The sequence below is a fragment of the Sphaerodactylus townsendi genome, linkage group LG05, assembly GCF_021028975.2.
Source record: "Sphaerodactylus townsendi isolate TG3544 linkage group LG05, MPM_Stown_v2.3, whole genome shotgun sequence".
NCBI lineage: Eukaryota > Metazoa > Chordata > Lepidosauria > Squamata > Sphaerodactylidae > Sphaerodactylus > Sphaerodactylus townsendi.
In genome coordinates, this window is record NC_059429.1 from 52,654,800 (window position 1) to 52,680,298 (window position 25,499).

The 25,499-nt window shown below is 41.8% G+C and overlaps 1 protein-coding gene across 1 annotated transcript in view; it reads right to left on the reverse strand.

Annotated features, from left to right (window-relative positions):
• Window positions 1–25,012, reverse strand: part of GIPC2 (GIPC PDZ domain containing family member 2) — a 28,791-nt gene extending 3,779 nt beyond the window's left edge. The window contains exons 1-5 of the mRNA XM_048496886.1: window positions 24,751–25,012; window positions 12,170–12,355; window positions 3,819–3,999; window positions 1,455–1,564; window positions 150–231 (exon numbers count right to left, since the gene is read on the reverse strand). Of these exons, the coding sequence (XP_048352843.1) occupies window positions 150–231; window positions 1,455–1,564; window positions 3,819–3,999; window positions 12,170–12,355; window positions 24,751–25,011 (820 nt within the window). The 5' untranslated portion in view covers window position 25,012. The remainder of the gene's footprint in view (window positions 1–149; window positions 232–1,454; window positions 1,565–3,818; window positions 4,000–12,169; window positions 12,356–24,750) is intronic.
• Between the last annotated feature and the right edge of the window lie 487 nt (window positions 25,013–25,499).

Genomic DNA, 25,499 nt, shown 5'->3' on the forward strand with positions numbered 1-25,499 from the left:
AGTAGAACTATATAGTCATCCATTCTCTAACCTTGTAGCTAAAACAGAAAATAATCATGCCACTCACAGGAAATTTTCCAATTCAGATTTTAGCAAATCTGTTGTGAGAGAAAACTAGAGAAGATTACCAAAGTTAAATAAACACTTACCTAGTTCAAGGTCTCTTATTCCCATGTACATTTCCAGAAGATCATCCACCTTTTTAACAGCTTTTTCTTCAATATCTGAAGGCTTTAGCAAAACAATGAAAGACAAGTATAGAATTCTGGTGACCAAAATGGCTTCATTTTAAATTGAAACATCTATCTATCTATCTATCTATCTATCTATCTATCTATCTATCTATCTATCTATCTATCTATCTATCTATCTATTTGCAACAACTGATTTAAGTTTAGCATTTAAATTTTACCCAAAACATATTACAGTTAAAATTATCACATGAACTACAATCTGCAATCCCTGAATTGTAAAATGTAGATTAGTGTATGGACCCCACCCCTTCATCCAGCCAAGACCCCTTAGACCAGGGGTCGGCAACCTTTACCACCCAAAGAGCCATTTGGACCCGTTTTCCACAGCCCCGAAGATCTACCGAGCCGGAGAGCCTCCAGTTTGGCCCCTCCACTCACCTTTCCTTCCAGCACTGGGAGGAGGAGACGCTGGGCAGGGAAAACTCCTCTGCCCGACGGAGCAGGCAACTGCCTGGTCTGTGGGGCAGAGGGGGGATGGCAGCTGCAGAGATGACAGAGGGGGGATGGCAGCTGCTCTGAAGGGACACATCCATGCTACCCTACAACCTCCAGGGGTCGGAGGACAGCATGGGCGTGTCCCTCCAGCCCTCCAGAGCAGTGCTAGAAGGAGAGGTGAGTGGAGGGGATGCGAAAAGCAGTGCCCTCACGCACAGAGCCATCTCTGGTTCAGCCCCTCCACTCACCTTTCCTTCCAGCGCTGCTCTGGAGGGCTGGAGGGACATGCCCACACTACCCTCCAACCTCCAGGTCATGCAGAGCCGCAGTATAAGGCTGAAAGAGCCGCGGCTTGCAGACCCCTGCTTTAGACACTAGGGTTTTCCGCTTATTTTGTATTTAGTTATTTTAACAGGCACCCTCTTTTACAGCCTAATCCCAGGGAATCTGATACTTGGAATCTCATAAAGGCATATGGGCTGAGCCACGACATTGGCAGTTCTCAAGAAGAGGAAGGGTGCTGCCCATGGAAAGCAGAACAAGTAGTTTCCCCAGCTCAGTGGCATGTCATTTCCCAATGAGAAAAGAGTTTTCCACTCTACCATTAAATTATGGACCAATAATGACTCCTGGTAGACAAGGAGCTTTGTTAAAACTCCTGGGATTTTTCACATGTAATGTTATGAATGGAAAGAAAATGAAACTGGATATTTAATTATGACTTCTCAGCAACAAAAGTTAACAAGTTATGGAGTATGAACTCACCATTTCTTCCACTGTTGCAGGGCCTTTCGATCTCAGTCGAAGAGTCTCTTTTCCTCTGACGATTTTTCCCTCAGCAAAACTTCCACCTTTGGACCTTGGTTCAATCATATCTGCAACAGACATATCATGTACCGTATATACTTGCATATAAGCCGACCAGCATATAAGCCGAGGCACCCAATTTTACCTCAAAAAACTGGGAAATTTTATTGACTCGCATGTAAGCCGAGGGTGGGAAAGATCCATCAGGAGGCAGGGTGCTGAGCTGGCAAAGGAGCCACAGCTGGAGGAAAGGAGTGCCCCAGAAGCCTTTGGGAGGCTTTTTAAGGAGGGGCGAGGCGGGCGCGCATGGATCTGGGGAGAGGGAAAGTGGCTGAAGGGAGGAGAAAGCGAAGCAGAGAATTCCTTGTCCCCCTCACTAACTCACGCTATCTTTCTTGCAGGCTCTACATTTTAAGAGTAGGTTTCAAGGAAGCTGTCGCTATAGCCTGTTCTTTCTTGCCCTTTTAAGAAAACCATAGAACAGGATGCCCCGAGCGGCAGCTTCTCTGTAGACTTAGAGCCTGCAAGAAAGAAAGACGGCAGCTTCCCTGAAACCACGCCTTAAATTTAGAGCCTGCAAGAAAGAAAGCGTGAGTTAGTGAGGGGGACGAGGCTTCGTGTCTCATGAGTAAGCGCTGTGGCTCCGCACGGGGTGTGTGTGTGTGACCCGCGTATAAGCTGAGGGGGGCATTTTTCAGCCTAAAAAAAGGCTGAAAACTTCGGCTTATACGTGAGTATATACGGTTAGTAATTTGGAATTTTAGCCCAAAAAATAATTATTTTTGTTCTAGATGTTATCAAAAGCAAAGTCAAAATTAAAGTAGTCTGTACTGTATGGGGATATTTAGCGAACATCTGGGGCTTGCTTTACAGTTTTGTATAGCTTGCAATGCTACTATACAAGTCCCACATAATAACTTTTTAGGAGTGTGCACTTTTCTGGCGGGTGGGTAAGTAACAAGGATAGGGGGTTCTTGGGTTCAAACCCCCCATTACATGTCCAAAGCTCCGGCCCCATGTTTTGGGTTTTTTGTATTTTTAAAATGTTTTTTTCAGTTTTTGGCCTGCAGGGGGCACAGTTTTTAGGCTAGCAGCACCAAAATTTCAGGGATTTGTTGTGAGACTCTTCTGATGATACCATCCAGGTTTGGTTCAGGGGGTCCAAAGTAGTGGACTTCCAAAGGAGGTCCCCCCCCATCCCCATTGTTTCCAATGGGAGCTAATAGTAGATGAGGCTGCCCTTATGAGGGTCCAAAACTTTGGACCCCCTGAACCAAACTTCACCAACCCTGGGTGGTATCAGAAGGAGAGTCTCCTAAAGATACCCTGAAAGTTTGGTGCTGCTAGCTTAACAATTGCACCCCTGACAGCAGGTGCCCCCCAAATTTGCCTAGATTCTTATTTTAAATCCACCCTCTTCGACATGGATTTAAAGGGAGAATCTGATGTCCCCAATTTAAACATAGAAAATGATGCTGTTTCAGGGTGGGGATAATCCACTAAACAGACATAATGTTGTTTAACTGGGATCCCAGATTCTCCCTTTAAGGTGGATTTAAAAGGAGAATTTGGGCTCTCTAGTTTAAACACCATTGAAAGTGATGCTGCTTGGGGGTGGATTCCAGCATCACAGCGGCCTCCCATGGGGGGGTGCACAAAACTCAGATTTTGCACCGGGCTCCATTTTCCCTAGCTACACCTCTGCCCAGAGTGGAGGGCAGAAGGGACTGCCGGCTGCTGGGTAGGACCCAGCCCAGGGGGTGCAGGGCAGGCAGGGCAGGGGAGTCTGCCATCCCTGGCCTTGGAGAGCTGCTTTTATAAGCTCTGAGGCCAGGGGTGGGGCTTGGGGAGACATGGCCACCCCCCTAGGGGTGGGTGGGGGTGTGGCCCTGCCCCCCAACCCCTCCATAAAAATCTATACCTATGTCACTGATAAGTAAGCTGGGAAGCTGAAACAAAACTATTAAAAAGTTCCTTTTCAAAGCACTATTCTCCTTATCACTCCAACACTTTATTTTCAGAAATTTTTTGTTGTTTAATGGATTAAAACAAGTCTACTTAATATGAACCACCAAATTATATGTAGCCCTGACATCCATTTTATTTGCAGTATCTAAGCAAGAAAAAATTGATTTATTGAGTTCCTGGTGGCTGTAGTTAATTGGTCAAAAGTTGTGAAAACCTATTTTAAGCTTTACTTTCAAGGTGACCAGACTCTTATTTGGTGGCAAAGTAAGCAGTTTTACTCTATTTGATAACAGATTTTTAAAAAACGCCAACCAGGGCTACCAATTATGGTATATTGCTATATATGTCACTCACCAAAGGATTTCAGTGGTTCTATCAGTTTTAGCATAAATGTCTGACCCTTCTCCAAGTCCTTTAAATTCTTAGCAACTTCATAATGACGACAGCCCACTACAGTTTTTCCATTTATAGATTCTATGTGATCACCAACACATATCACTTTTATTTGATCAATAAGGCTGCCTGCTTTAATTCTCTGTAAGGTAAGAAAAAATATATTAGTGGAAACTGATACTATAAACAAAATGTTGGTTCACAGAACTATCCTGAGTCAAGAACTGGCACTGACAAAAATATTAACTATTAATATAATTGTTGGATGGAGTGGAAATGAACAAAAAAGCAAAGGAAAGACCCTAGGTTTAAAAATGAGCAGTTGCTTGACCTGACAGGTCCTTGACATGCACACTTTCAAAATCCTAGGAGCTTATTAGAAACCTTTTCTTCTTTTCATGGCAATAGCTCCTCTTTACGTGGTAATATTGGCAATATACATATTCATGCATTTTTGCATACAAAGCTCAGATTTTAAATATAATGAAGAAACAGTCAAGATGGCTTGCAAAGTAAAACAATACAACCAACAAAATAACAAAACAGCATAAAGTGATCAATAATAAACAGTCATAAAAACAACCCAGGTCATATGACTTTAAAAGGATATTCATGAAACAGTCCTCATGCTAGAAGCAGGCCATATAACCTGTTTTTTTAAACAAACAAACAAACAAACAAACCTTAGTTAAAAGCCTGGATAAATAAATTTTAGTCCAGTACCAAAAAGAACATATATAGAAGACTGTACGCTTGGATGTTGCCTTCCCTTAGAAAACTAATATGTTAGGGAGCACAGTTATAGCTTATACTTTACTCTGATCTCTCAGATATTCCAAAGTGTTCCTCTTTATCAGGGATAGTCCCTACCTTCTGGTTCATATCATCAATCTAGTCAACTCTTTACCAGTAATTAATAATCAGATAATTACCGTAGGAAAAAATGAAAAGAAGATCAATTTCAATCTAAGAATCCCTGCAGTTACCCTCATTCTCTTGGTATTGAAAAAAAAACCTGATCTGAGAAACTGATTTTGTATGACCTCTTTTTCTACCAATCTTTAAATATTACCCCATATTTCTAAAATGTAAATTTTTGAATACTTGGAAAATTCCCCATACCAGGAAAACTTCATACACTGGAAACAACAGTTTTATCCTACTGTTATGGCCTTAACAGGGGCAAGGGTTTTATTAAAGGGATTCTCCACCAGCTGCTAAAAAGTGTAACAGCACACAAAAGTAGCAAAGGGGAATGAGCTCTCACGTTGGCAGCGAGAGGGGCCAAGAGGAGATCTTTTAGACTGTATAATACGGGGAATGAATTCTGGCAATGAATATTCCACAGAGAAGCAAGAGTCCAAATTGAATTTAAATGTTTATATAAATTTGTTTAAAAATACACACACACACAGTAAGACACAAGGGCACATACATTCAAGTTCCTGAGATATAGAAAGGTGTTAAAAATATAGATTGGAGATAGAGAGGGAGGGGTTTTTGTGGGGTAATACGTTACCTAACGATTCTTAGAAGGGTAGAAGTAGAAGGCAGGGAATCCACGCCAGCACAGAGACCCAGTGAAGATGATATTGTGTCTCAAGACCAACATGACCAAGAGAGGAACATGTGGCCAAGAGCACATGTGTTGGGGTGACCTGAGCTTTTATACCCTTTTGCCCAGGAAGAGGGCGGAACAAGTGAGTTCTAAGTTTCCCTTTTCTAAATTCTCTCGAATTTCACATGCTGGGCTTGCTGCGTGAGCTAATTCGCCCCTCGTCTACTGTTCTACACCTTCGGACAATGGGAGTCAATTGGTCCTAGATTATATCAGGGAAGCACAGAATGGCTTTTATGCAAAGTAACTCTTACAGTCTCTTTGCCTTCAGTATTCAGATTTGAATGAGGCTTTGATTGATTCAGGATGGGATCTTCTTGTAGGAGACTCATATCTATAGGTTGGGGAAAATGCAAAGGAAGGAACCATCTGTTGCTAGAAGAGATAGTGAAATTCAGCAACTGATGCTAATGTAGCTTTCCATCTTCTTTGTCTTTAACAGTTTCTATAGCAAGGTGTGGTAATCAAGCATTCTCGTGACTCAAATGAGGCCTCCAAGTTATGCTGGAGTAACTCATTATCTTAGCTTTTGTTAAAGTAGTTTTGACCTTTTGGCTGTGGTCAGGTGATCATGCGGCTACCTACACCCATAGGAGTGCTTTTGGCAACTGGCTTTTGCCAATATGATTTTTAAAGGAAAATATACTGCTGTGAGAAATATATATATTTTATAGGATTGGTCAGAGGGCTTACACTACCCTTCTCTTTGACATTTCATACTCCAAATGTTCTCATATATCAGGAAAATTCCATAATTTTGGTCCGTATTTTGCTTCTGAGGAACACATTGGGATTCTTTTCAAATTTTGTTATCATAAATGCATATGGTAGGAATGTTCAGGTCCCCCTCCCCTGGTTATGTAATTTCTAATGCATATGGACACAAAATGCAATTGTATACCTTACTTTCCATCCCATCAACAATCATCAAACAAGACAACAAAGCATTTCTGAATTAGTTTGTTGCACCTAATCTGTTAAAAGAACAAAGCCACACACCCCTACAACTATTCTCCCTCACCTTTTCATTAGACAACCAATCCCATACAGTTAAAATAATTCTTCTTTATATCTTTCTCACTGTACAATTCCAATTATTCAGGGAATCTTTCACTATAGTCCAAATTAGAGACAGCAATTAATCATATAGCATGGATAATATTTCATATTAATATCTGTACGCTGACTATAATAGTGTAACCTTTTAATGCTATCATATTAAGTGAAAACAGAAGATGAGATCTGCAATCATTACTAAGGCTGCTTCTATGCAGGCATTTTTACTCGGGTGGAAGAAAGCATGCCCCTGCTTTATTGAAGATCTTATACACAACACTGTGCTCTTTTTCAGTATGGCTCCTGGGGCTTTCTATTTTAAGAAAAACTTCCCTTGCTCAGACTTTGAAGGTTAGACGACAATTTTTCATGTTACCTTGTCAAACACAGCTTAAAAATCAATGATGATCACATGCAGAACACCACTGTAAGCAGGTAGACCCATTCTGCTGCGAAAGGGAGCCACAGTGGCGCAAGGGTCAAAGACTGAATAAGAGCAAGACACTGCTACTTACAAGATGGATGACTTTCAGATAGTTTGGGGATCCAACTTGTGTGTCAAGCCTAAGAATAAAGATGGTTGGCTATATGAAGGTGGTTGGCCCTAAGGTATGCCTAGCTATACAATGGTGCAAGTTAATCTTCATTCTATCACTTCATTCTAATCAGTGCTTGGAGCGGACCATTACTTCCCCTATCTACACTCATCCCAGCTATCAATCAGTAATCAAAATTAAGTCCAGGCATTCTCCTGGGTCCTGACAACTCATCAAACTTATCCTAACTTTTTGTTGGAACCCCAGACAAGCAATCAAAACCTTGCCTCTGAGTTTCTGCCAGCTTACCTCATACTGCCTCAGAACCCATTTTAGAGTATAATTATTGGTCTTATGGCCATTCATAGTGTGTGCGTTCTTGATCTGTGTGCACTTCCCCATTTGCATGTGAGCTTTTTCTTTTGTTCCTGGCAATGCTGGTCATTTCCCTCTTCAGCCCTGCTTTCCCTAGACATTGCTTCAAGGCCAGTAACTAATACCTATACCTGAAACCCACTCCAACTTCCTCCATTTTCTCTTAGTCAGCTATTGTATTTTTTGTGTGTGTATGTTAATTGCTTAAAATATATTGCTTGCTTTATGATTTTTATTGTTTAATAAAATGCCTGTTCATTTGAGAGTTTTCACCCAGGATGATCCTGGTATACATAGGTTATCCATCCCAGTTACCCTCTCTTGCTTTCTATCTCGAACTAGTTCCTTCAATCAACTTATAAGTGGAAATGTCCTGCTTAGGGTAACACCACCATGGTCTTTACCATATTTATATGCAAGCTTAGGCTATAACAATTATCAATACTTGATCTACCCTTTCTGAATCCTCATTACTCTCAACTTATTATCAAGAGAAATTCAGCCCAGTCTGATAGAAGCCTCAGTAGATATAATACATAAGGATTTCCTATAATTGACAAAAGACTTATGGGACTGTAATTGCTGGGGTTATCCGTGGAACATCTTTTATAAATAGGAATAGATTTTCTCCAAGACCAGCATTATTCCTGAAGAATTTATCAGGGTGAATAAATGGGCAAGTAAAGGAATCCATTTATCTTTAAAAACCATTAACACCACAGTAGGTGTATAATCGCATCTCTGTAGTTAGTTAATTTTTAGCCTAGTAATTAATTTCTCTATAGGGGGTGCTGAGACCAGATGCCAATCTGGTAACCTTACTGGGGTTGCAGCAGATCTAATTTTGTGGGTAACAATTGAAAATAAAGCAGCAAAATGTTTTTCCTACTCTACAGCTGTTACCTGCCCCGGAATGCCCCACCACACCACCACACCAGTGTCTGGCCAGGGCATCGCGCCCCCCTATCCCGTTGGCACTATGCCACTGCCTAACTCTGTTTTTATGTATTGTCCAGACACACCATACTGTGTTGGTTAAGGATCCAGCAGGCAGTATTCGTGGGAGTATGAGTAACAGCAATCAGGATAAGTATGACACAGGAACATAAGCTTGTTCACTTCACAGAAGGGCTTTATTCGTGCAAATCACGAAACTGACCGACAGAGTGCAGGGCAGCAACTGGTGAACCAAAGCACACCTTACTGCCAGCACCATGTCAACTTATATACATATATACAACCAATGATAGTGTTGCATCTTATCTATACAGATGTGCTTCATGAGGGTATGAGTCATGCCTAAACCTGCTGACTTCTTCAAGAAGGAGATTGCATCATTCCTTCTAGATGTCAGATAGATTTTGCTGATCTGGTTGACAGATCCGGACAGTGTTTTATATCTACTAAGTTTTAAATCAAATCTACACTTTTTGGTTGAGTCAGAATGATGAACTGCAAGCAAATCTTGGTTCACAGAAATTATCTTTCCCATCTCCCCCTGCATGCAATAACCCCCTGCATCACCCAAGCAGCAGTTTCAGAAGGCCAGGTGATCCATAGAAACTGTGTAGGAAAACAGCAACTGGAGAAGAAAACTTGCATGAATTGGGAGGAGAGGCATGTGCAAGAACCTGTATCTTCTGCTAATGCAATTGCTAGCTCAGATCCAACCTATTATCTATTGGCTGATTTTAACATCTAACTTTAGAGATTTACAATAAACTTTCCAAAAAAGCTTCTTATTAACTGAGGAGTCTTTGCTGAAGAAAAAAAGGGTTCAAATGAAAGAGGTGTATGTGTGGGTGTACATAATTGTTGGAGACAGTGACTCTACATGCCTAGACATTGGGGGGAGGGGTTGCTAAATCTCTCTAAGTATATAAGTGTTATCTCTTGGTTCCTCTGTTTTTCTGTATCTGGGAGGTGCCATCTGATCACTTGTCCTTATGACTCAGTAGCCACTGCTCTTTGTTTTCTCTCCAAATGGACTTGCATGGGGACAAACATTTCTATAGCTTCGTCCTGTAGAAGCAAATACCCCATACTTTGCACTCACATGATGCCAGAAATAGTTGGCCACTTGTATAGGGAAGTATATTATTTAGACAAGGAGTTCTATTTTCCTTTCAACTGCAACAAGAATAAATGTAAGTTTAACCTTTTGCATTTTATTTCTTGGGAAGACTGATTTTACTGCATTCAGCATCACATGTCTGTGACTGGGCAAAATTGTGCTATATTAACCAATATATCCAACATTAACAACAAAACTCAACTCTAATAAATCTCTACTGCAAGATCAAATTATCATTGCTTGGTATGAAAAATGTCACACTCTTTTAGCTCTGTCATGCTAACTACTGGCTTTCACTGTGTTAAACTAAATTCAAAAACATACTCAGCATACTAAGAGAGAAGTAGAAAATGTTACTTTCAAAGAACTTTGAAAAATCTAAATGTAAAGAAAACTGGACAAAAGGAAAACAATGAAAATAACTGTATGTTGGAATTTATCTGGAAGGTGGTATTAATGGTTCTTTGAAACACTTAAGTATTAAGGAATCAGGGGAGCTCATTCCCCCTTCATTAAGAACAATCTGACAGCAAACTAAGTTGACATCCATTGGGAAAAAATCAGAGAGAAATAGAACAGCACAAAGAGGCGATTTTGTCCTTTTTAACCTTTAACCCTCAGTAAACGTGTGCTTCCTGACTTCACAGAGCCCAATCTAGGAAAAGATTCTGCTTGTGCCATAACATACCCAGTTCAAGGAGAACAGCTTTCTCAGGTTCCCCACTAGAGCTGCTCTTCTACTCTAATCAGGAAGCACCTGACTGGAGCACGTCTCCTAGGGAGGGGAAACTGGGTTATGTTTCTCAAAGTGTATGTTTCTCCCACAGCCTTAAAATGTTCATCATTCCTTCTCCCAGGCGGGGAAAACAGAACACAGGCGTAGCTACCATGGGAACATCCGGGGACATATGCCCCGGGCGCCACCTTGTGGTGGGCGCAAAAATTGCAGGTTCATTTGTGGCTTTCTGTATTTTTTACTGCGTTTTTCAATTTTGGCCTGCAGGGGGCGCAGTTTTTACAGGAACTGAATTCTATCAGTTTTCTGTCAGCATGGCCAATTGGCCATGCTGGTAGGGGCTGATGGGGAATTGTAGTTCCTGAACATCTGAGAGCCGCAGGTTCCTACCCTGGGCTAGTGGCAACTAAAATTTCAGGCTATCGTCAGGGTGACTCTCCTGATGATACCAGCCAAGTTTTGTAAAGTTTGGTTCTAGGGGTCCAAAGTTATGGACCCCCAAAGGGGGTGACCCCATCCTCCATTGTTTCCAATGGGAGCCACAGTAGATGGGGCTATCATTTTGAGGGTCCATAACTTTGGAGCCTCTGAACCAAACTTCACTAAACCTAGGTGGTATCATCAGGATAGTATCTGCGCTGATACTCACCTGTGTTTCCAGAAGGCTGGTTCAGGGGATCCAGTTATGGGACCCCGTGCAGGCTCAATCCCCCATTGTTTCCAATGGGAGGTAATGGTAGATGGGGCTACCCTTTTGAAGGTCCATAACTTTGGACCCCCTGAACCAAACTTCACTAAACGTGGGTGGTATAATCAGTATAGTCTCCTAAAGATAGCCTAAATTTTGGTACTGTTAGCTTAAACATTGCTCTCCTGACAGGCACCCTAAATTTTCCCCAGGTTCTCTCTTTAAATCCACCCCTTTGAGTGGATTTAAAGGAGAATCTGGCCCCTAGATTAAAAAAAAACATTAAAAGTATTGTTGAAGGCTTTCTCACAACCAAAGTTTCAACTGGTTGTTGTGGTTTTGTATTGTGGTCAGGAATTCATGAAATTATCTCCAAAGACTGTGGCTGGCATCTTCAGAGGTATATCACAGAGAGAAGTCTGTTATAAGAGAAGTCTGGACACAGTGTATAACAGACTTCTCTCTGTGATATACCTCTGAAGATACCAGCCACAGATGCAGGTGAAACATTAGGAACAAGATCTACCAGACCACAGCATCGCAGCCCAGAAAACCCACAACAACCAACATTGACAATTATGCTGTTTGGGGTGGATGAGTGGGAAATCTACCCTGAAACAGCATCACTTTTAATGTTGTTTAAACTTGAGAGCCCAGAGTCTCTCTTTAAGGTGGATTTAAAAGGAGAATCTGGGCTCTCTAGTTTAAACAACTTTAAAAGTGATGCTGTTTCAGGGTGGATTCCCACCCTTCAAAAAATAGCATCACTTTGAATGTTGTTTAAACTAGGGAAACCTGGGTGTGTTCAGATTTGTGTGTTGGGGCATGTTCTATAATGTGATAGTGACTTTGAGATGACCTGGTGCAAAAAAATGTTGTTTGGTCATGGTGGGGGAGGGACGCTGCCCATATGGGGGGGGGCGCAAAACTCAGATTTTGTCCCGGGCTCCATTTTCCCTAGCTACGCCACTGAACAGAACTAAAGGTCCATGCATTCCAATCACATTCTCTCCCATTCTTTTTATTCCCAAAGCTTAAGGGAAGCAAGCACATTTTTAAAGAAAAGTTGTTTCAACTGTGTAGAACTCTTTGATTAATAAAAACATGGGGGAAACAGAATATGAAACATTTTTGCTGATACAATCTACTAAAATAGTCCCTCTGCTTTGTTGTTGCTGCACAAATTTCTCCAACAGTTATTTCATTCCATCAAAAATGACTCCACTTACCTTTATGAAAGCACATCCATTTCCATTATCAGTAATAGTAAGCCCAAGAGAATCTTCAGATTTGAAAACCTCTACTTCCTTCTTCACTCCTTTCACATGAGCAAATATGAAATCTTCCAGGCCAATCTGCACTCCCAATAGCTTGTCCATATCTATTTTGTGTGTATTCAGAGTACAAAATATGATCTACAAAAGAAATAACGAAACAAATGTATCATAAATCCAACTTTCAGAAAGACATCCACCAAGGCATGGGAAATTACCAATGGAGAACAGGAACATTAAACTGATTTTTACAAGGGAGAGAACCAGGAAATTACATGTCAGTTACTTTTAACATCTGTCCCAGGCAAATGAATAGAAACTCTAATCAAATATAGAATTATCAGGCACATAGAGGAACAATGGCTGTTGAGGGATAATCAAATTATATTTTGCAAAGAAAAGTCCTGCCTTCCCAATTTTTTTGGAGTTCTTTGAGAAAGGGAAGAAACATGTCCACCACAGTGACCAGTAGACATTATACACTTGGACTTTCAAAAGGCTTTTGACAAAGTACCTCACCAAAGACTTCTGCATAAGCTTAGCAGTCATGGGATAACAGGATGGGTTAAAAATTGGTTAAATGACAAGAAACAGGATTGAAAATTAGTTAAATGGCAGGAAACAGAAAGTAGAAATAAAAGAATAGGAAATGTGGGAAAGTAAGCAATGGAATATCTGAGTATCAGCGCCAAGAGGAAACATCAGTAGTAAGCTGTTAGCCTTGACAGTAACTGGTTGGATACCATACATGATGCTAAACTAGTTGGACCACTGGTATCTTCCAGCAGGGCTCTAGTGTTCTCATCAGAAGTGCTAGGTGGATTTTAAGAGCACTGGATGGTGGCTGTGTCAACTATAGTAATTTGTGCTGCTTCACTGGTATCCACTGAGAGGAGCTACAGCCAAAAGTAAAGAAAGGCCACCCTCTGGAGCTTGCGAAGAATCTCCAGATCTTGAGTATCCTTTATTCATATGAATTATTATTTGAATATGACAGATAAAGTATATGCAACTACCAGTGGAGCAGTAGCACTATAAAAGAAGTCATCACTAACTTTTCTAAGACCTCTGAAGGTTAGTGATGACTTCTTTTATAGTGCTACTGCTCCACTGGTAGTTGCATATAGGGCTGTATACTGTCATATTCCTGATATTGAGTTCTAATAGGTTCATATGAGATAAAGTTGTTCAAGCTAATGATCTTTCCTTCTCAATGAAATAAAATGCACTTTGTACAGAGAATTCACCAAGCACAAAACATATAGCCAATAATACAGAGGAGTTTTAAACAAAATATTTAATCTGCAATTTCTATAAGCATTCTAAGAGTTATGGACCCATTTATAAAGTGTAACCAGGAAGATATACGAACAGTAGACAATGTGAATATGGTTCATTTTCAGATCCAAGCTTTAATCCACACTGAACAAGCCTAAGCATAGGGAAGAAAACCACCTTCCACTGATTGCAGGAACGCTACCAATCGGCGTGGTTATTCACACTATGAGAAAGGGACATGGTATCTGAGAATTCAGATAGAGAAGAAACAGAAATAAATCTTATTGAGGGGAACAATACAAATACCAAGGCCCTTTCCGCACACGCAAAATAATGCGTTTTCAAACCACCTTCACAACTGTTTGCAAGTGGATTTTGCCATTCCGCACAGCTTCAAAGAGCACTGAAAGCAGTTTGAAAGTGCATTATTCTGCATGTGCGGAATGAGCCCTAGACTGAGAAATTAGCAAACTCAAGCCTCAAGCTAATTCCAACCATTTAATAATAGCACATCATATTAGAAGCCTACATGAAGAGCAAGTCACTTCAAAAAATGGACAAGGTGAAGCAGGAAGCTAAAAGGGCAAAGCAAGACTGAATGCAAGGAAATATACTTACCACTTGAAAGTCCATGTGGGGTGTTTGATCAGCCTATACTACCACAGTGAAACTACGTGTTGTCCTGCCTTTTATTGTAGAAATAGTCAAAATTTGTTTAATGGATTGCAAAGGCAAACAAAGTGGAATATATATCTGACATCAAGGGGCAGAGAGATGGATGGAACAAAATGTTTGGCAACACAGTGATGCAGAATGATAGCAAAATGTGTATATATTACATTAGTTCTAAAATAAACAAATGAAGTTTCACCTGGTCTAAAACCAAATCAAGATTAATTCAGTTCAGGCCATTTTAGGGCAATTTTAGCTACCCAATAGCAGTCTAAACATGAAAGGATACAGGTGTCTGGTAAGAGATGGAAGAGGGAGTTTGTGACACAGGGCTGAAGGGGGGGAGGAAAAGCAGGAGGAGTCGCCCTTTTCGGTGAGAGACATTAACCCTTGTATGCCAATGCAGGTGTGCGGGGGGGGGGAGAGGAGGAGGAGGAGGAGGAGGAGGAGGAGCTGGTGATGTGGGGCCAAGGAAAAGGAAAGCAGGAGGGGTTGGCCCCTTCAGTGGGCGCCATTAACCCACCAACAATTTTCTAGACTGCTAGTTTCAATGTATTTGCAGAAGAGAAAGAGTTGCCATGTCTCATGATCTGCATGTGGAAAATGGCTTCCAATAATTTCATATGATAAATTTCAACTTGCAATTAATCATTGAAAATGTGATTGAAATAGGATTGTTGTGAGATTACATTTGATTTTTTGAAAATCCTATAGAAAATAACCACTGATTCATTATCAGCCTCCAAGCTCTTTAAACCCTGGTGTTCTTGTTTAACAAAAAGATCTCTATTCCTGTGTTTTCCCCCATAAAAAACAAAGTTTCTTTGACCTTGTCAACATAAACTTATCAGGCAGGATTCTGTAGAATCAGCAGAATGGGACTTCCTTGCTGCCCCCATCTCACTGGAGTCCAAAGATCTGCTACAAATGCTGTTCCTAGAGGACATGGAACCCCACAGGAACAGCATGAGAGGTAAATCAGCAGTGAAAATAGAAATGCAGCAAAAAAAATCTTCCCATTCCTATTGGTGGAGATTTACCACTGGATACAACTCTTCCAACAAGGGTTGGCAGGTCCTCCTGGCCAACTGTGGGGGATAAACAGTAGGGTTGCCAGATCCAGGCTGGGAAACTCCTGGATATTTGGGGATGGAGCCTGGAGAGGACAGGAACCTCAGCCATCAAGTCCTCTCTCCAAAGCATCTATTTTCTTCAGGGGAACTGATATCAGTAGTATGGAAATAAGCAGTAATTCTGGGGGATCTCCAGGTCCTACCTGGAGGATGGCATCTCTACATCCAGTCCATCATATAACTAGCTTTACACTTTTGACTAGATTAAAACTGGCATCAGGAAAGATATGTGACATTTAAAAACATGAGATAATGTAACTATTTAAAATTCCAAATGGATAGAGAACACAAATTACAGCCTCTGCACAAATAAGTTTTATGTTAGCTAGAAGCTGACTCATTATGTTCTCTATCTATTTTTATACAAGTTGGTAATGCCAGAAAAACAAAACACTGTTTTTCTGTACTCCTAAAAATAATCCAGATTCCGTGTTAATTTGACAAATATTGTTAGCACCAAAAAAAAGGAAATAGACCATACACATTCCCAAACAGTATCCTCTTTTCCCTAGTCTTCAATAAATTGTATCTATAATCTGGTGCGACACTATAGAGGGGGGAGGGAAGGAAGCACATGGTGCAGACTGATCTCATCAGATCTCAGAATCTAACTGCCCATTCCAGATGGAGAGGGGTAGCTGAAACGGCATAGGGAACAGCAGAGGGCTGTGCCAGTGTTTGTCCTCTTTCTGGTATAAGGGGCACCCATTAACTCGATTAGCCCTAAGGAGCACTTCCAGGCAGCCAGAGAGGTGGGTTTTTTTTCTTTTAGTCACTTTTTTTTTAGCCCATTGGAGGCAGTGTGGCAGGGGAAAAAATCAATGGCAACAAAAAGGAAGTGTTTTCACCTACCTATCTCATACATTACGTTGTAAAAATATTCCAGAAGAGAAGTGGCAAGGCAATGATCACGAGAATATCTGCACAGCCAAGTTGAAAGCGTATCATTTTTTTCCTTCTCTCGTAATGCGAGAATGTGGGGTCATAGGTTCAGGTAACTGGAAGTAGATAATGTTTTAATACAATGCAGTTCCGTTAAGGAATTCACTGGCATAGGATTTGGGGATGGCCACTAGTCAGATTACTGTTTTAATGGGTTAGAAAAATACATGCTTTCATCCCATGAAGATACCACTGGAATGGGACATGCTACAGCAAAGCCCAATGGTACATCCACAACCAGGGTGGTTCCATTTGACTGCCTGGAGGTTGAGCAGCCCAAGATAGTGGGCTTGGAGTACTCATCTCATTGATGTCATGATGTAAGCGACCATCCATGGTTCGCATTTATAATGCTACCTGGAAAGCGGTCATCAGTAGTATCAGAAAAGCAGTTTCAATGCTGGAACCCAGGCTGACCTCATTCCTGTCTTTCTTGCAAGATGATCACACCTTGCATGTTCAATGTCCTACTCTCTGAAGACAGATTGCTGCCTTATCCCTGGTATTACTTCCTTTCAAGTATATGCCACTATCTCGCCATCCCCACGTAGCATGGTTCTTAAGGGAGTGGTGCAAGTGGATCCTCCATAAATACACCAGTTTCTGACCTGGAGCCTACCTACAGTCCTGTGGGCACTCACCAAACCACCCTTTGAACCAATTCAGCAGATTCCACTGAAATGGGTTAGAATGAAAATGTTCTTATCGGTTTTTCTGCCTGGTGGCAGTATTAAATTATTGGTTTTAACTGGGGGGTGTTATTGGGGTTTTTTTAATATGCATTCTATTATTTACATTGTAGGCAGTCTGCAGTTCCTACTAGGTGAAAAGGCAGCTAATAAATCTATATTTATAAAAATGTAAGTGTTCGTTTGTTCATTTGTTCCAAATCTCCAAAAGTCCTTCACCGATTACTCTGAAATTTGGACATAACGTTCCATTTGACTCCATGCGTGTTTTTATGCATTCCTTTTGAATTTTGACACAATGTTGCATCAGCCAATCAGGATGCATGCTTCTTCCTTCACATGCTGTTGGTAAATGGACCCTCAAAGGGGTGGCATGCAAGGGAAGTTATGGCCCCTCAAGTTATGGACCCTCAAAAGGGTGGCATGCAAGGGAGGGGAGGGAGGGAGGGGTGGCATGCAAGGGAGGAGAGGTAGGGTGCCCCATATCTAAACATCACATGGTGTTGGTAAATGGACCCTCAAAGGAGTGGCATGCAAGGCAAGTTATGGACCCTCAAGTTATGGACCCTCAAAGAGGTAGCATGCAAGGGAAGGGAAAGGAGGGGAGGAGAGGGAGGGGTGTTATCTGGAAGCGGAGGGAGGGGAGCCGGAGGGGTGGCATGCACGGGAGGGGAGGGAGGGGGAAGGGGGCCTGGCCCCTAGTGGAGGGAGGGGGTGGGAAGGAAGGGGTGGCAAGCAAAGGAATGGGAGGGAGTTAGGGGTGGCATGCACCAGATGGTATTCCACCAAATGAGCCACAGCAACGCGTGGCCAGGTACAGCTAGTTTTGAAATAAAAAAATACAGCTACAGAAAACTGCAGGAAGCTAAAGGGTATGGGAGACCTTTATGCAGACAAGAAAAGAAAGAGCCTCTGCTAGAGATGAACAAAATAGATGCTTATACAATCCAAAAATGAAATAATTATTTTTATTACTGCTCAGTCTGCAGTGTTTACATAAGATGTGCACACTTATTATTTTCTTATATTTTCAATCATCTCTGTGCCCCATATTAAAGCCACTGTTTAATGCATGATTAACAAAAGCTAAAGAAAAGGGTTGCCAACCTCCAGGTGGCACCTGCAGACCCCCTATATTTTCTTGTTTCCCTCTGTTTCCTCCTTCTCTGGTTGTCCTCATCAGGGGGTTAAATTTGTTGCACTTAAAGTTAGAATTTTAATTATAAGGGTTTTTAAATTATTGTTATATTTGTTGTCTGAATTTTGATGTGAGCCACCCTGAACCTGACTACAGTCAGGAAAGGGTGGGCTACAAATCTAATGTATGCATACAAATTGATCTCCAAATGACCATGATCATTTTCCTGGTGAAAATGGGGAACTCCAGGTATTTCCTAACCCAGAGAAGGCAACCTTAGCAAAAGGGGGAGGGGACAGCAATTAATCCTAATCTTCTAGAGTGTTCAACTAAGCATGTTATTTGCCTTGGTAGCAAGTGCAAAGATAGGAGGAGCCAAAGCACAGAATGTCTTTAACAGCTCAAGGTCCCAGGCAGAAAATGACCTAAAAACTGGGCAGTGATACCCACCTGACCTGGGATGGCCGCATAATTTCCTCAAGAACACACAGAAGGAAACAAATGCTTGTGAAACCCATTTCCCCACATGTTGGACTCCCCTGAACCCTTGGGCCTTGATAAATTATATTAATTTCCATCCCATGCCTTGGTATCCATTAGGAACGTATAATAGTGAGAAATGTTCCATTCACATCTGCATGTAGGCTTTCTGGAATATCAGGCTGACTACTGTTAGAAACAGAATGCTGAACAACACTACTCGTTTGGCTCTAGCAAGGTTCTTCTTCTGTTCTTATTGCATGAAAATCAGAAGTAACTTTCAGCCTTCCATGGGGGAAAGCAGAGTGCTGCATGGAAAAGGACACAGCATGAGATAGATACAATCTATTTGTGGTACGTTTGGGTATAAATCATATGAAACACTGACCAAAAATTACTAGAAGGTGGAGAAACAGGCACAGGTAGAATCAGAGAAAGTGAAGACTGGTACCCAGAGGAATGCAAACAATACTGCCTAATTATCTAATGGAACTGAATAACTGAACAGACAGTTTTTCATAATAGCATTATGTTAAAAAGTTACCATCAATAACAAGATCTATTTTCTCTCTACAGTTAGGAGTCAAAAGAGAGAAATATATATTTTGCACAGTAATAAAATCTAATTGCTACAGAAAATTGTGCTTAGGCAAGTAAAAATAAAAGGAAATAAGTGAAACTGAAAATAAAATGATCTAGCCAACCAAAACTGTATGCTGAGACTATCCTTAAGAAAGATGTTACAGAATTGCATACATCTGCAAATCAGACTCCTAGCGAACAATTCTTAAGTTTGAACAACTGAAAGGGACTTCTGTTAATTTAACATGTTTCCTGCTGCTGTTGCAAATATTCCTGTCTAAGATCTTTTCCACACAAGTAATTTACAACATTTCTAGGTGATAAATCGTTTCCTCTTTAGAGTTCCTTGCCCTCCCCCCACCCCCCCGCCACCCTCACCCTCACCCCATTTGGCTGTTTCCAACCACCGTTTTCTCCATTGTTTCTAAAAACACATAAATATTTCCTTATCATCCTGGAAATACTGTTACTCATGTGAAAAAGACCTTTTACTGCATTTTTTAGCTGAAATGTTTTGAACTAGATTACCTCAGAGTGTGATTATACTTAAAATGATTATACTTAAAATGGTGGGCTGTTATTCATGCCACTGTGCAATCATTTAACTTCTCCTTTAGTGCTTCCTCCCCCATATTTTTGTCCTTCACCTTGCTGCTTTGCCCCCCTCTTAAATTCTTCTTTTTTGCTTCTTTCACTGTATATGAATGAAGGTATGATTAATTTTAGGATTTCATCTGCAAACCACTGGTTACAAATAACTATTTCTTTATCAAATCTTGTTGATAAAAGCCAGATTTAGCTAAGATTTTCCTTCACAGTTTTCTTACTTAATTTGTTTCACAAAGATAAATTTCACAAAAGACTCTTCCTCATCTCTCAATGAGATTGTTGACTCCAATCCTTTGGAAAACTCTATGGAGAAATCTATCTGCCTCAATGAAACAAATGATCATATGGAGAAACTCTGCTCCAATAGCATGAACAATTGTGCTTCATCCAAAAATGTAATTACAATGAGAATATTAGGAGTTCTCAGGAAAAAAACCTTCAAGAGATGATATGAAAAAAAAGAAATGGATTGCCACCAAGTGGGAATGAAGAAGATCATATGCCCTTCCAAAAAATCACCAAAGGGCATCACATGGAACAAACTCTTTAGGAATTGGAAATTGTGTGCAGATTTTCTTTTTGTGGCCATTGTGTGCAGATTTGATATTTGTGGCCAATTTTCTGTTCTCCTTGGTTTTGATTTGATTGTTGTGTCATACATGACATAAGAAATCAGTAAAATCTCAGATGTTCACTTGTAACATATCTAGGCAGACAAGCAGTTATTTTTTAAAACTGGCCTTGTTTCAAACTGGCCCAGTTTCAAATTGATACAACACAACTATCCACAAGAAGGTAGAGAGCCTTGCCACGTCCCTGTTGATGCTCTCACTGTGGCAGGGCCCCTGCAGTGGGCTGCCAACAGGATGCAACAGGCCAGCCACCCCAGGTCAGCAGATTAAAGTGGAACTGAATCTCTGAACAGTTGAATTCTATAGTCTGGTTACCTGAGGTTCACGCTTAGGCTTGTTACTCAGAAAAGAAACAAGTTCTTTATTGTAAGAAAACTCAATTCTAAATAGGAAAGGCAGAATAACGGCTTCTAGCTACACATTTAAGGTAAGATGGAAAGAGTTTGTAGAAAGCATGTTCAGTCCTCATAGAGGACAAAGGAAGACGGAGAGAGAAAGGAAGTGACTGAAAGGAAGGAACCCCTGAGAGTTGTATTCTGGAATACAAAGGAACAGCTGCATAAGAGGACAACGGAAAGGTCACAAAGAACCCCATATAGCCTTGTTCTCTCTGAGACTATTAAGACTATGCCAGTATTAAGCAACACTGCACAGTCCACTGGCGTCGCTATAATAGGGACATCCATGGACAAACCCCCCAGGCACCCCTGGTGAGTCACGTGGGGTGGAAAATCGCCCCCACATCCCTCCCCTTCCCCCCTCATCCCGCCCTGCCAGGCCCGGCAGAAGTTTTTCAGATGGCTGCTCTTTGCAGGTGGCTGAACTAAGGTAAGTGGGTGGGTGGGTTGGGGGCTGCGGGGGTGGAGTGCCCCCTTCCCTCTCACTCTGCCCCACTAGGCAGAAGCTTTTCAGGTGGATGCAAAGAGCAGCTGACTGAACTAAGGTAAGTGGGGGGGTGAGGCATTGTGGGGGGAGGGGGCGCCCAGGCCCCCAAGAAGCTTTTCAGCTGGCTACTCTTTGCAGCTGGCTGAACTAAGGTAATTGGGGGGGCGAGGTGCCGCAGGGGACAGGCCATCCCCCTTCCCCTGTCAGGCCAGGCAGAAGCTTTTCCGTTGGCTGCAGCTCTTTTTACAGCCAGCTGAACAAAGATAAGTGAGCAGCGAAGGAGTGCCACGGGGAGGGGGGGGGTGCAGGTTAGGGTTAGGGTTGAGGGGAGGAAGTGGATGAGGGGAGGAAGCTAAAGTGAGGTGGAGGAAGCATTAAAGGGCTGAGTGGCCCAAGAACTACTAACTGTGGCACATAAAAGCTGTGAGAGCCTGTCTAAAGAAGGAGGAAAATGTGGCTGGGGCTACTCCTATCTCAGAACCAGCAAAGACATGGGGACAGAAAAGACAAGCCAATAAAAGCAAGACCTGGACGAGCACAACCCTTCCCCTCCACATCTAACATTCGAGGAATCTGGAGGCCTGACTCTACCACCAGCTAAAAACCAGGAGGAGGCTCCAGTTGCTAGGCTCAGTTTCTCCTTTTTCAACTCCAAACCTTGTCTGGCTGTGCCAAGACACCTTTCTCTGACTAGGCTTCCCTGTGGCAGTCCAGTATAGTTCAAGCCTCTCATAACAACATGATCCAATATAAACTAAGTACTTAATGACTGAGTACAGAAATTTCAGCAAGTTGCAGTGACATAATGTGCTTAAATACTTTCTGCAAAAAATTAAATTTCTATATTTGTTTCATTTATGAACCAAGGAATCCGGTTTGTTCCCAAAGTAACTTTTTTTAAAAAAAAATCTAACCCAGCACTATTAGAGGGGAAAAAACTATTCACCTGAAGGGTTTTTTTCCTGCCCCCTCAAAGTACAGGAGTGTGAAGAGGAGGCATATTTGATTCCTGTCCCAGATTGTTTAGTTAGAATATTTCTACACTGCCTCTTCAGAGTTCTGCTTCTGGCACCTTACAATTGAAAATCACAGTATAACAATGCAATCCTAAAGAGAGTAACTCCAGTCTAAGCCCATTCATTTCAATGGGTTTAGATTGGATTACCTTTCCTTAGGACTGCACTGTAAAACATAATCATTTGTTTAAAAAGCAAATACACAAGCCAAAAGTTTTTCCTAGACCTTTTTGGCAAATGAATGAGAATACCACACAATCAGAGTTATTAGAGTATGAACAAGTATATAAGGGACAGATAATTTTAAGTACTCTGAATTCATGATTAACTTAATGAAATGAGAAAGAGTTGCCCTATTTGGTGTGAAAAGTTGGTTGTGCTTTGCTGGGCTAGGCTCAGCTCAATTTCTGGTGTGAAACAACAATTCTCTGTCATTCAGGAAAGCTTCAATGTCTTTCAAAGGCCTAACTGTTCTTCAAGATAATAAAGGAGAGATACTATTGTAGCAAGCTGCAATGTCAAGGTAAAATGATCCATGTAGCTAGGCGTATAATTACATGTGTTCAAGCTTGCTTCTTTTGCTATACCCAAGGCTATACAAATAGGACAATTCCCACAACTTTGAAAATGAAAGATTTTTTCCCCTTTTCTGGCCTGTTACCAGCAAAGCAGCATTCAAGTTTTACCCAAAGTAAAAAGGTTTGATGACAGCTATCAAATGGTGTAAACATATTTTCCTGAAATCAATAGCTACAGGGCCAGCTCAGACATTAGGCAGGATGAGACAACCCAGCTCAGGTAGCAAATTTAAATGAACTGTTAGGAGGAAGAAAAAAAAAGAAGCATGTCCTCAATTATTTGGTTTCTTGTTCATTTTTTAAAAATATATTTCTTCTGTCAAGGGAATTCAATTAGCTTTTCTGACTCAGGCACCAAAATTGTCCTAGGCTGGATATTATGACTACAGCAACTAAATCTGATGCCACACGGACGTCAAACCCAAACTACCATTTCAACATACCAAATAACTACTTACAGTTCCATATGCACAATCAAAAACATCACTGGAAACTCATGTGCTACTTACATACACTTTTAGACATTCCAATTAAGATGAATAATGGTGTAGATGACAGGGGGCACCCAGCTCACGTAACAGCTGAACGCAGGAAGTTTCTCATACAAATGGTTGCCTGATTTAAGACTGAATAATTTTTATTAAGCATTTATTTTTTATTAAGCCTTTACTTTATTTATACTATTTATAGTCGGCCTTTCTCACAAGGATTCCAGACGAATTAGATGCAATGAGTCAGTGCAATTTAAAAAATGGGACATTAGAGGTCTGGAGCCACCAAAAAGAAAGAGTAGCACAGTACAGCGGAACCTTAGTTTTCGTTGGTAATCCATCTGAAAAGAATCGATGAAATCCAAGGCAAATTTTTCCATAGGAATCAATGTAAATCCAATTAATCTGTTCTAGGAACTCCAAAAAACATACCAAAAACACATCTTTGGCTGAAAACAGTAACAAACAATAACACTAGGACCAGCTTCAGAGCCAGTGGACCAAAGTCACACCAGAAAGCTGTCCAAAGAGGTCTGTTTCTGACACCTCTTTAAGATTAGTCTGAAATGGGGCAAGATATTATCATTAAACAAGTTGCAGACACGGCCTGCAACAGCTTTGTCCGGGTGATTTTTCTCCACAAACCCCTGCACCTTACTGCAAATCGATGAAAACCGAGGCAAATCGATGAAAACCGAGACAAATTTTTCACTGAAAAAATCGATGAAAACCAAAACTGATGAAAACTGAAGGCAATGAAAACCGAGGTTCCACACTGTATAAGTAAAAACATGACAAAGAGTCAAAAGGGAAGCAGGGAGAATGACCCTGTATGTACAGCACACCGCCTTGTATACTTCTTTGTTTCCACTGTCACCTGGACAACAGAGACCAAGATTCAGCTGTAGAACATGTGAAGTAAAACATGAAAAATTGCCTTTGAGAGTACAGAGAGTTCACTTCTTTCACAGCTGAAGTAGGACAACTTGAGCCTATCCTTCTGTATACTCAAATCTAAAGACAACTCCTCCTCGGGTATTCCGTTTTCCAGAAATTCTCCTTACACGTCCTCTGATGTCCTCTGGAAACTTCTGTACCCGGCATCAACTAATCTGGAATTAAGAATTCCTTCCTTGCAAATACTATAAAGATTAAAATCCCCATTTCGGGCATTCACGCAGGCTGGGGCAAAAGTAGTTCACACAAGCGGCAAAGAAGATGCAATCTTGTATGAGGTTACTGGAGAGTAAAGCCGACTGCTCACAGGTGTGAATACTACTTGGGAGGTGAAGAGAGAGCGCAGTTGCAGCACTAGAGTTCATGGCCCCGAGCCTCTGCCGGGACACGCCCGCCTGCCGGGGAGAACGAGGGCAAGTTAGAATCACTCCGGGAAAGTGCAAAAGTGACCTACCTCCGTCGGAGCAATGTGGAAGGCCTCTGCTATCTTGGCGTACAGCTCTCGGACGCTGGCGAAGCCTTCCACGCGCCCCGTGGGGCTGCCGTGCGCCAGCTGCGTGTGGAAGAGGAGCCGGATAGGAACCTGAGCGGGTGGGGAGGCGGCGGCGGCGGCGGCCTCGTCGCCTCTCCCTCCCGCCACGACAGCCTCAGCCTCCACCAGCATGGAAGTCTCCTTGGACTTGTCTTTCTTCCTGCCCCTCAGCCCCAGTGGCATCTTCTCGCCCGCCCGGAAAAAAATGCTAGAAACTCAAACCACCTGCTGCACTTTGCGATTGCTATTTGCTATGCTGGACTCTGCCCTTGCAGGCTGTGCGCGCACCGCCCTGCTCACGCGCCAGGTGACTGCAACTCGCAGCCAATGGCGGCGCCGCTTTGCGGCCGGGATGAGAAAAGGGACAACCTGGCGGCTGAAGCTTTCACGGGACCAGGCGTCTTTTTACGCCGCAAATAGCTTCTTAGTTGTAAACGCGCCGTCCCTGCCCCGGGACTTGACTCGCAGAGCCTATGGGATTTGCATCCCCCTGGTCTCTCTTAACGGTTTCTGTCAAAGCAGCCTGAGGAGATAAAGAAATATATAAACTTCCTTTCCCCCAGCTAAAAAGAAAACGCCAAGGATATTCTTCAGTCAATATACGCAGTTAGGGCGAAGCCACGATGTTAGGCGCACTTAACTTTCAGGCTGTAAACTTTGGTAGAAAAAGC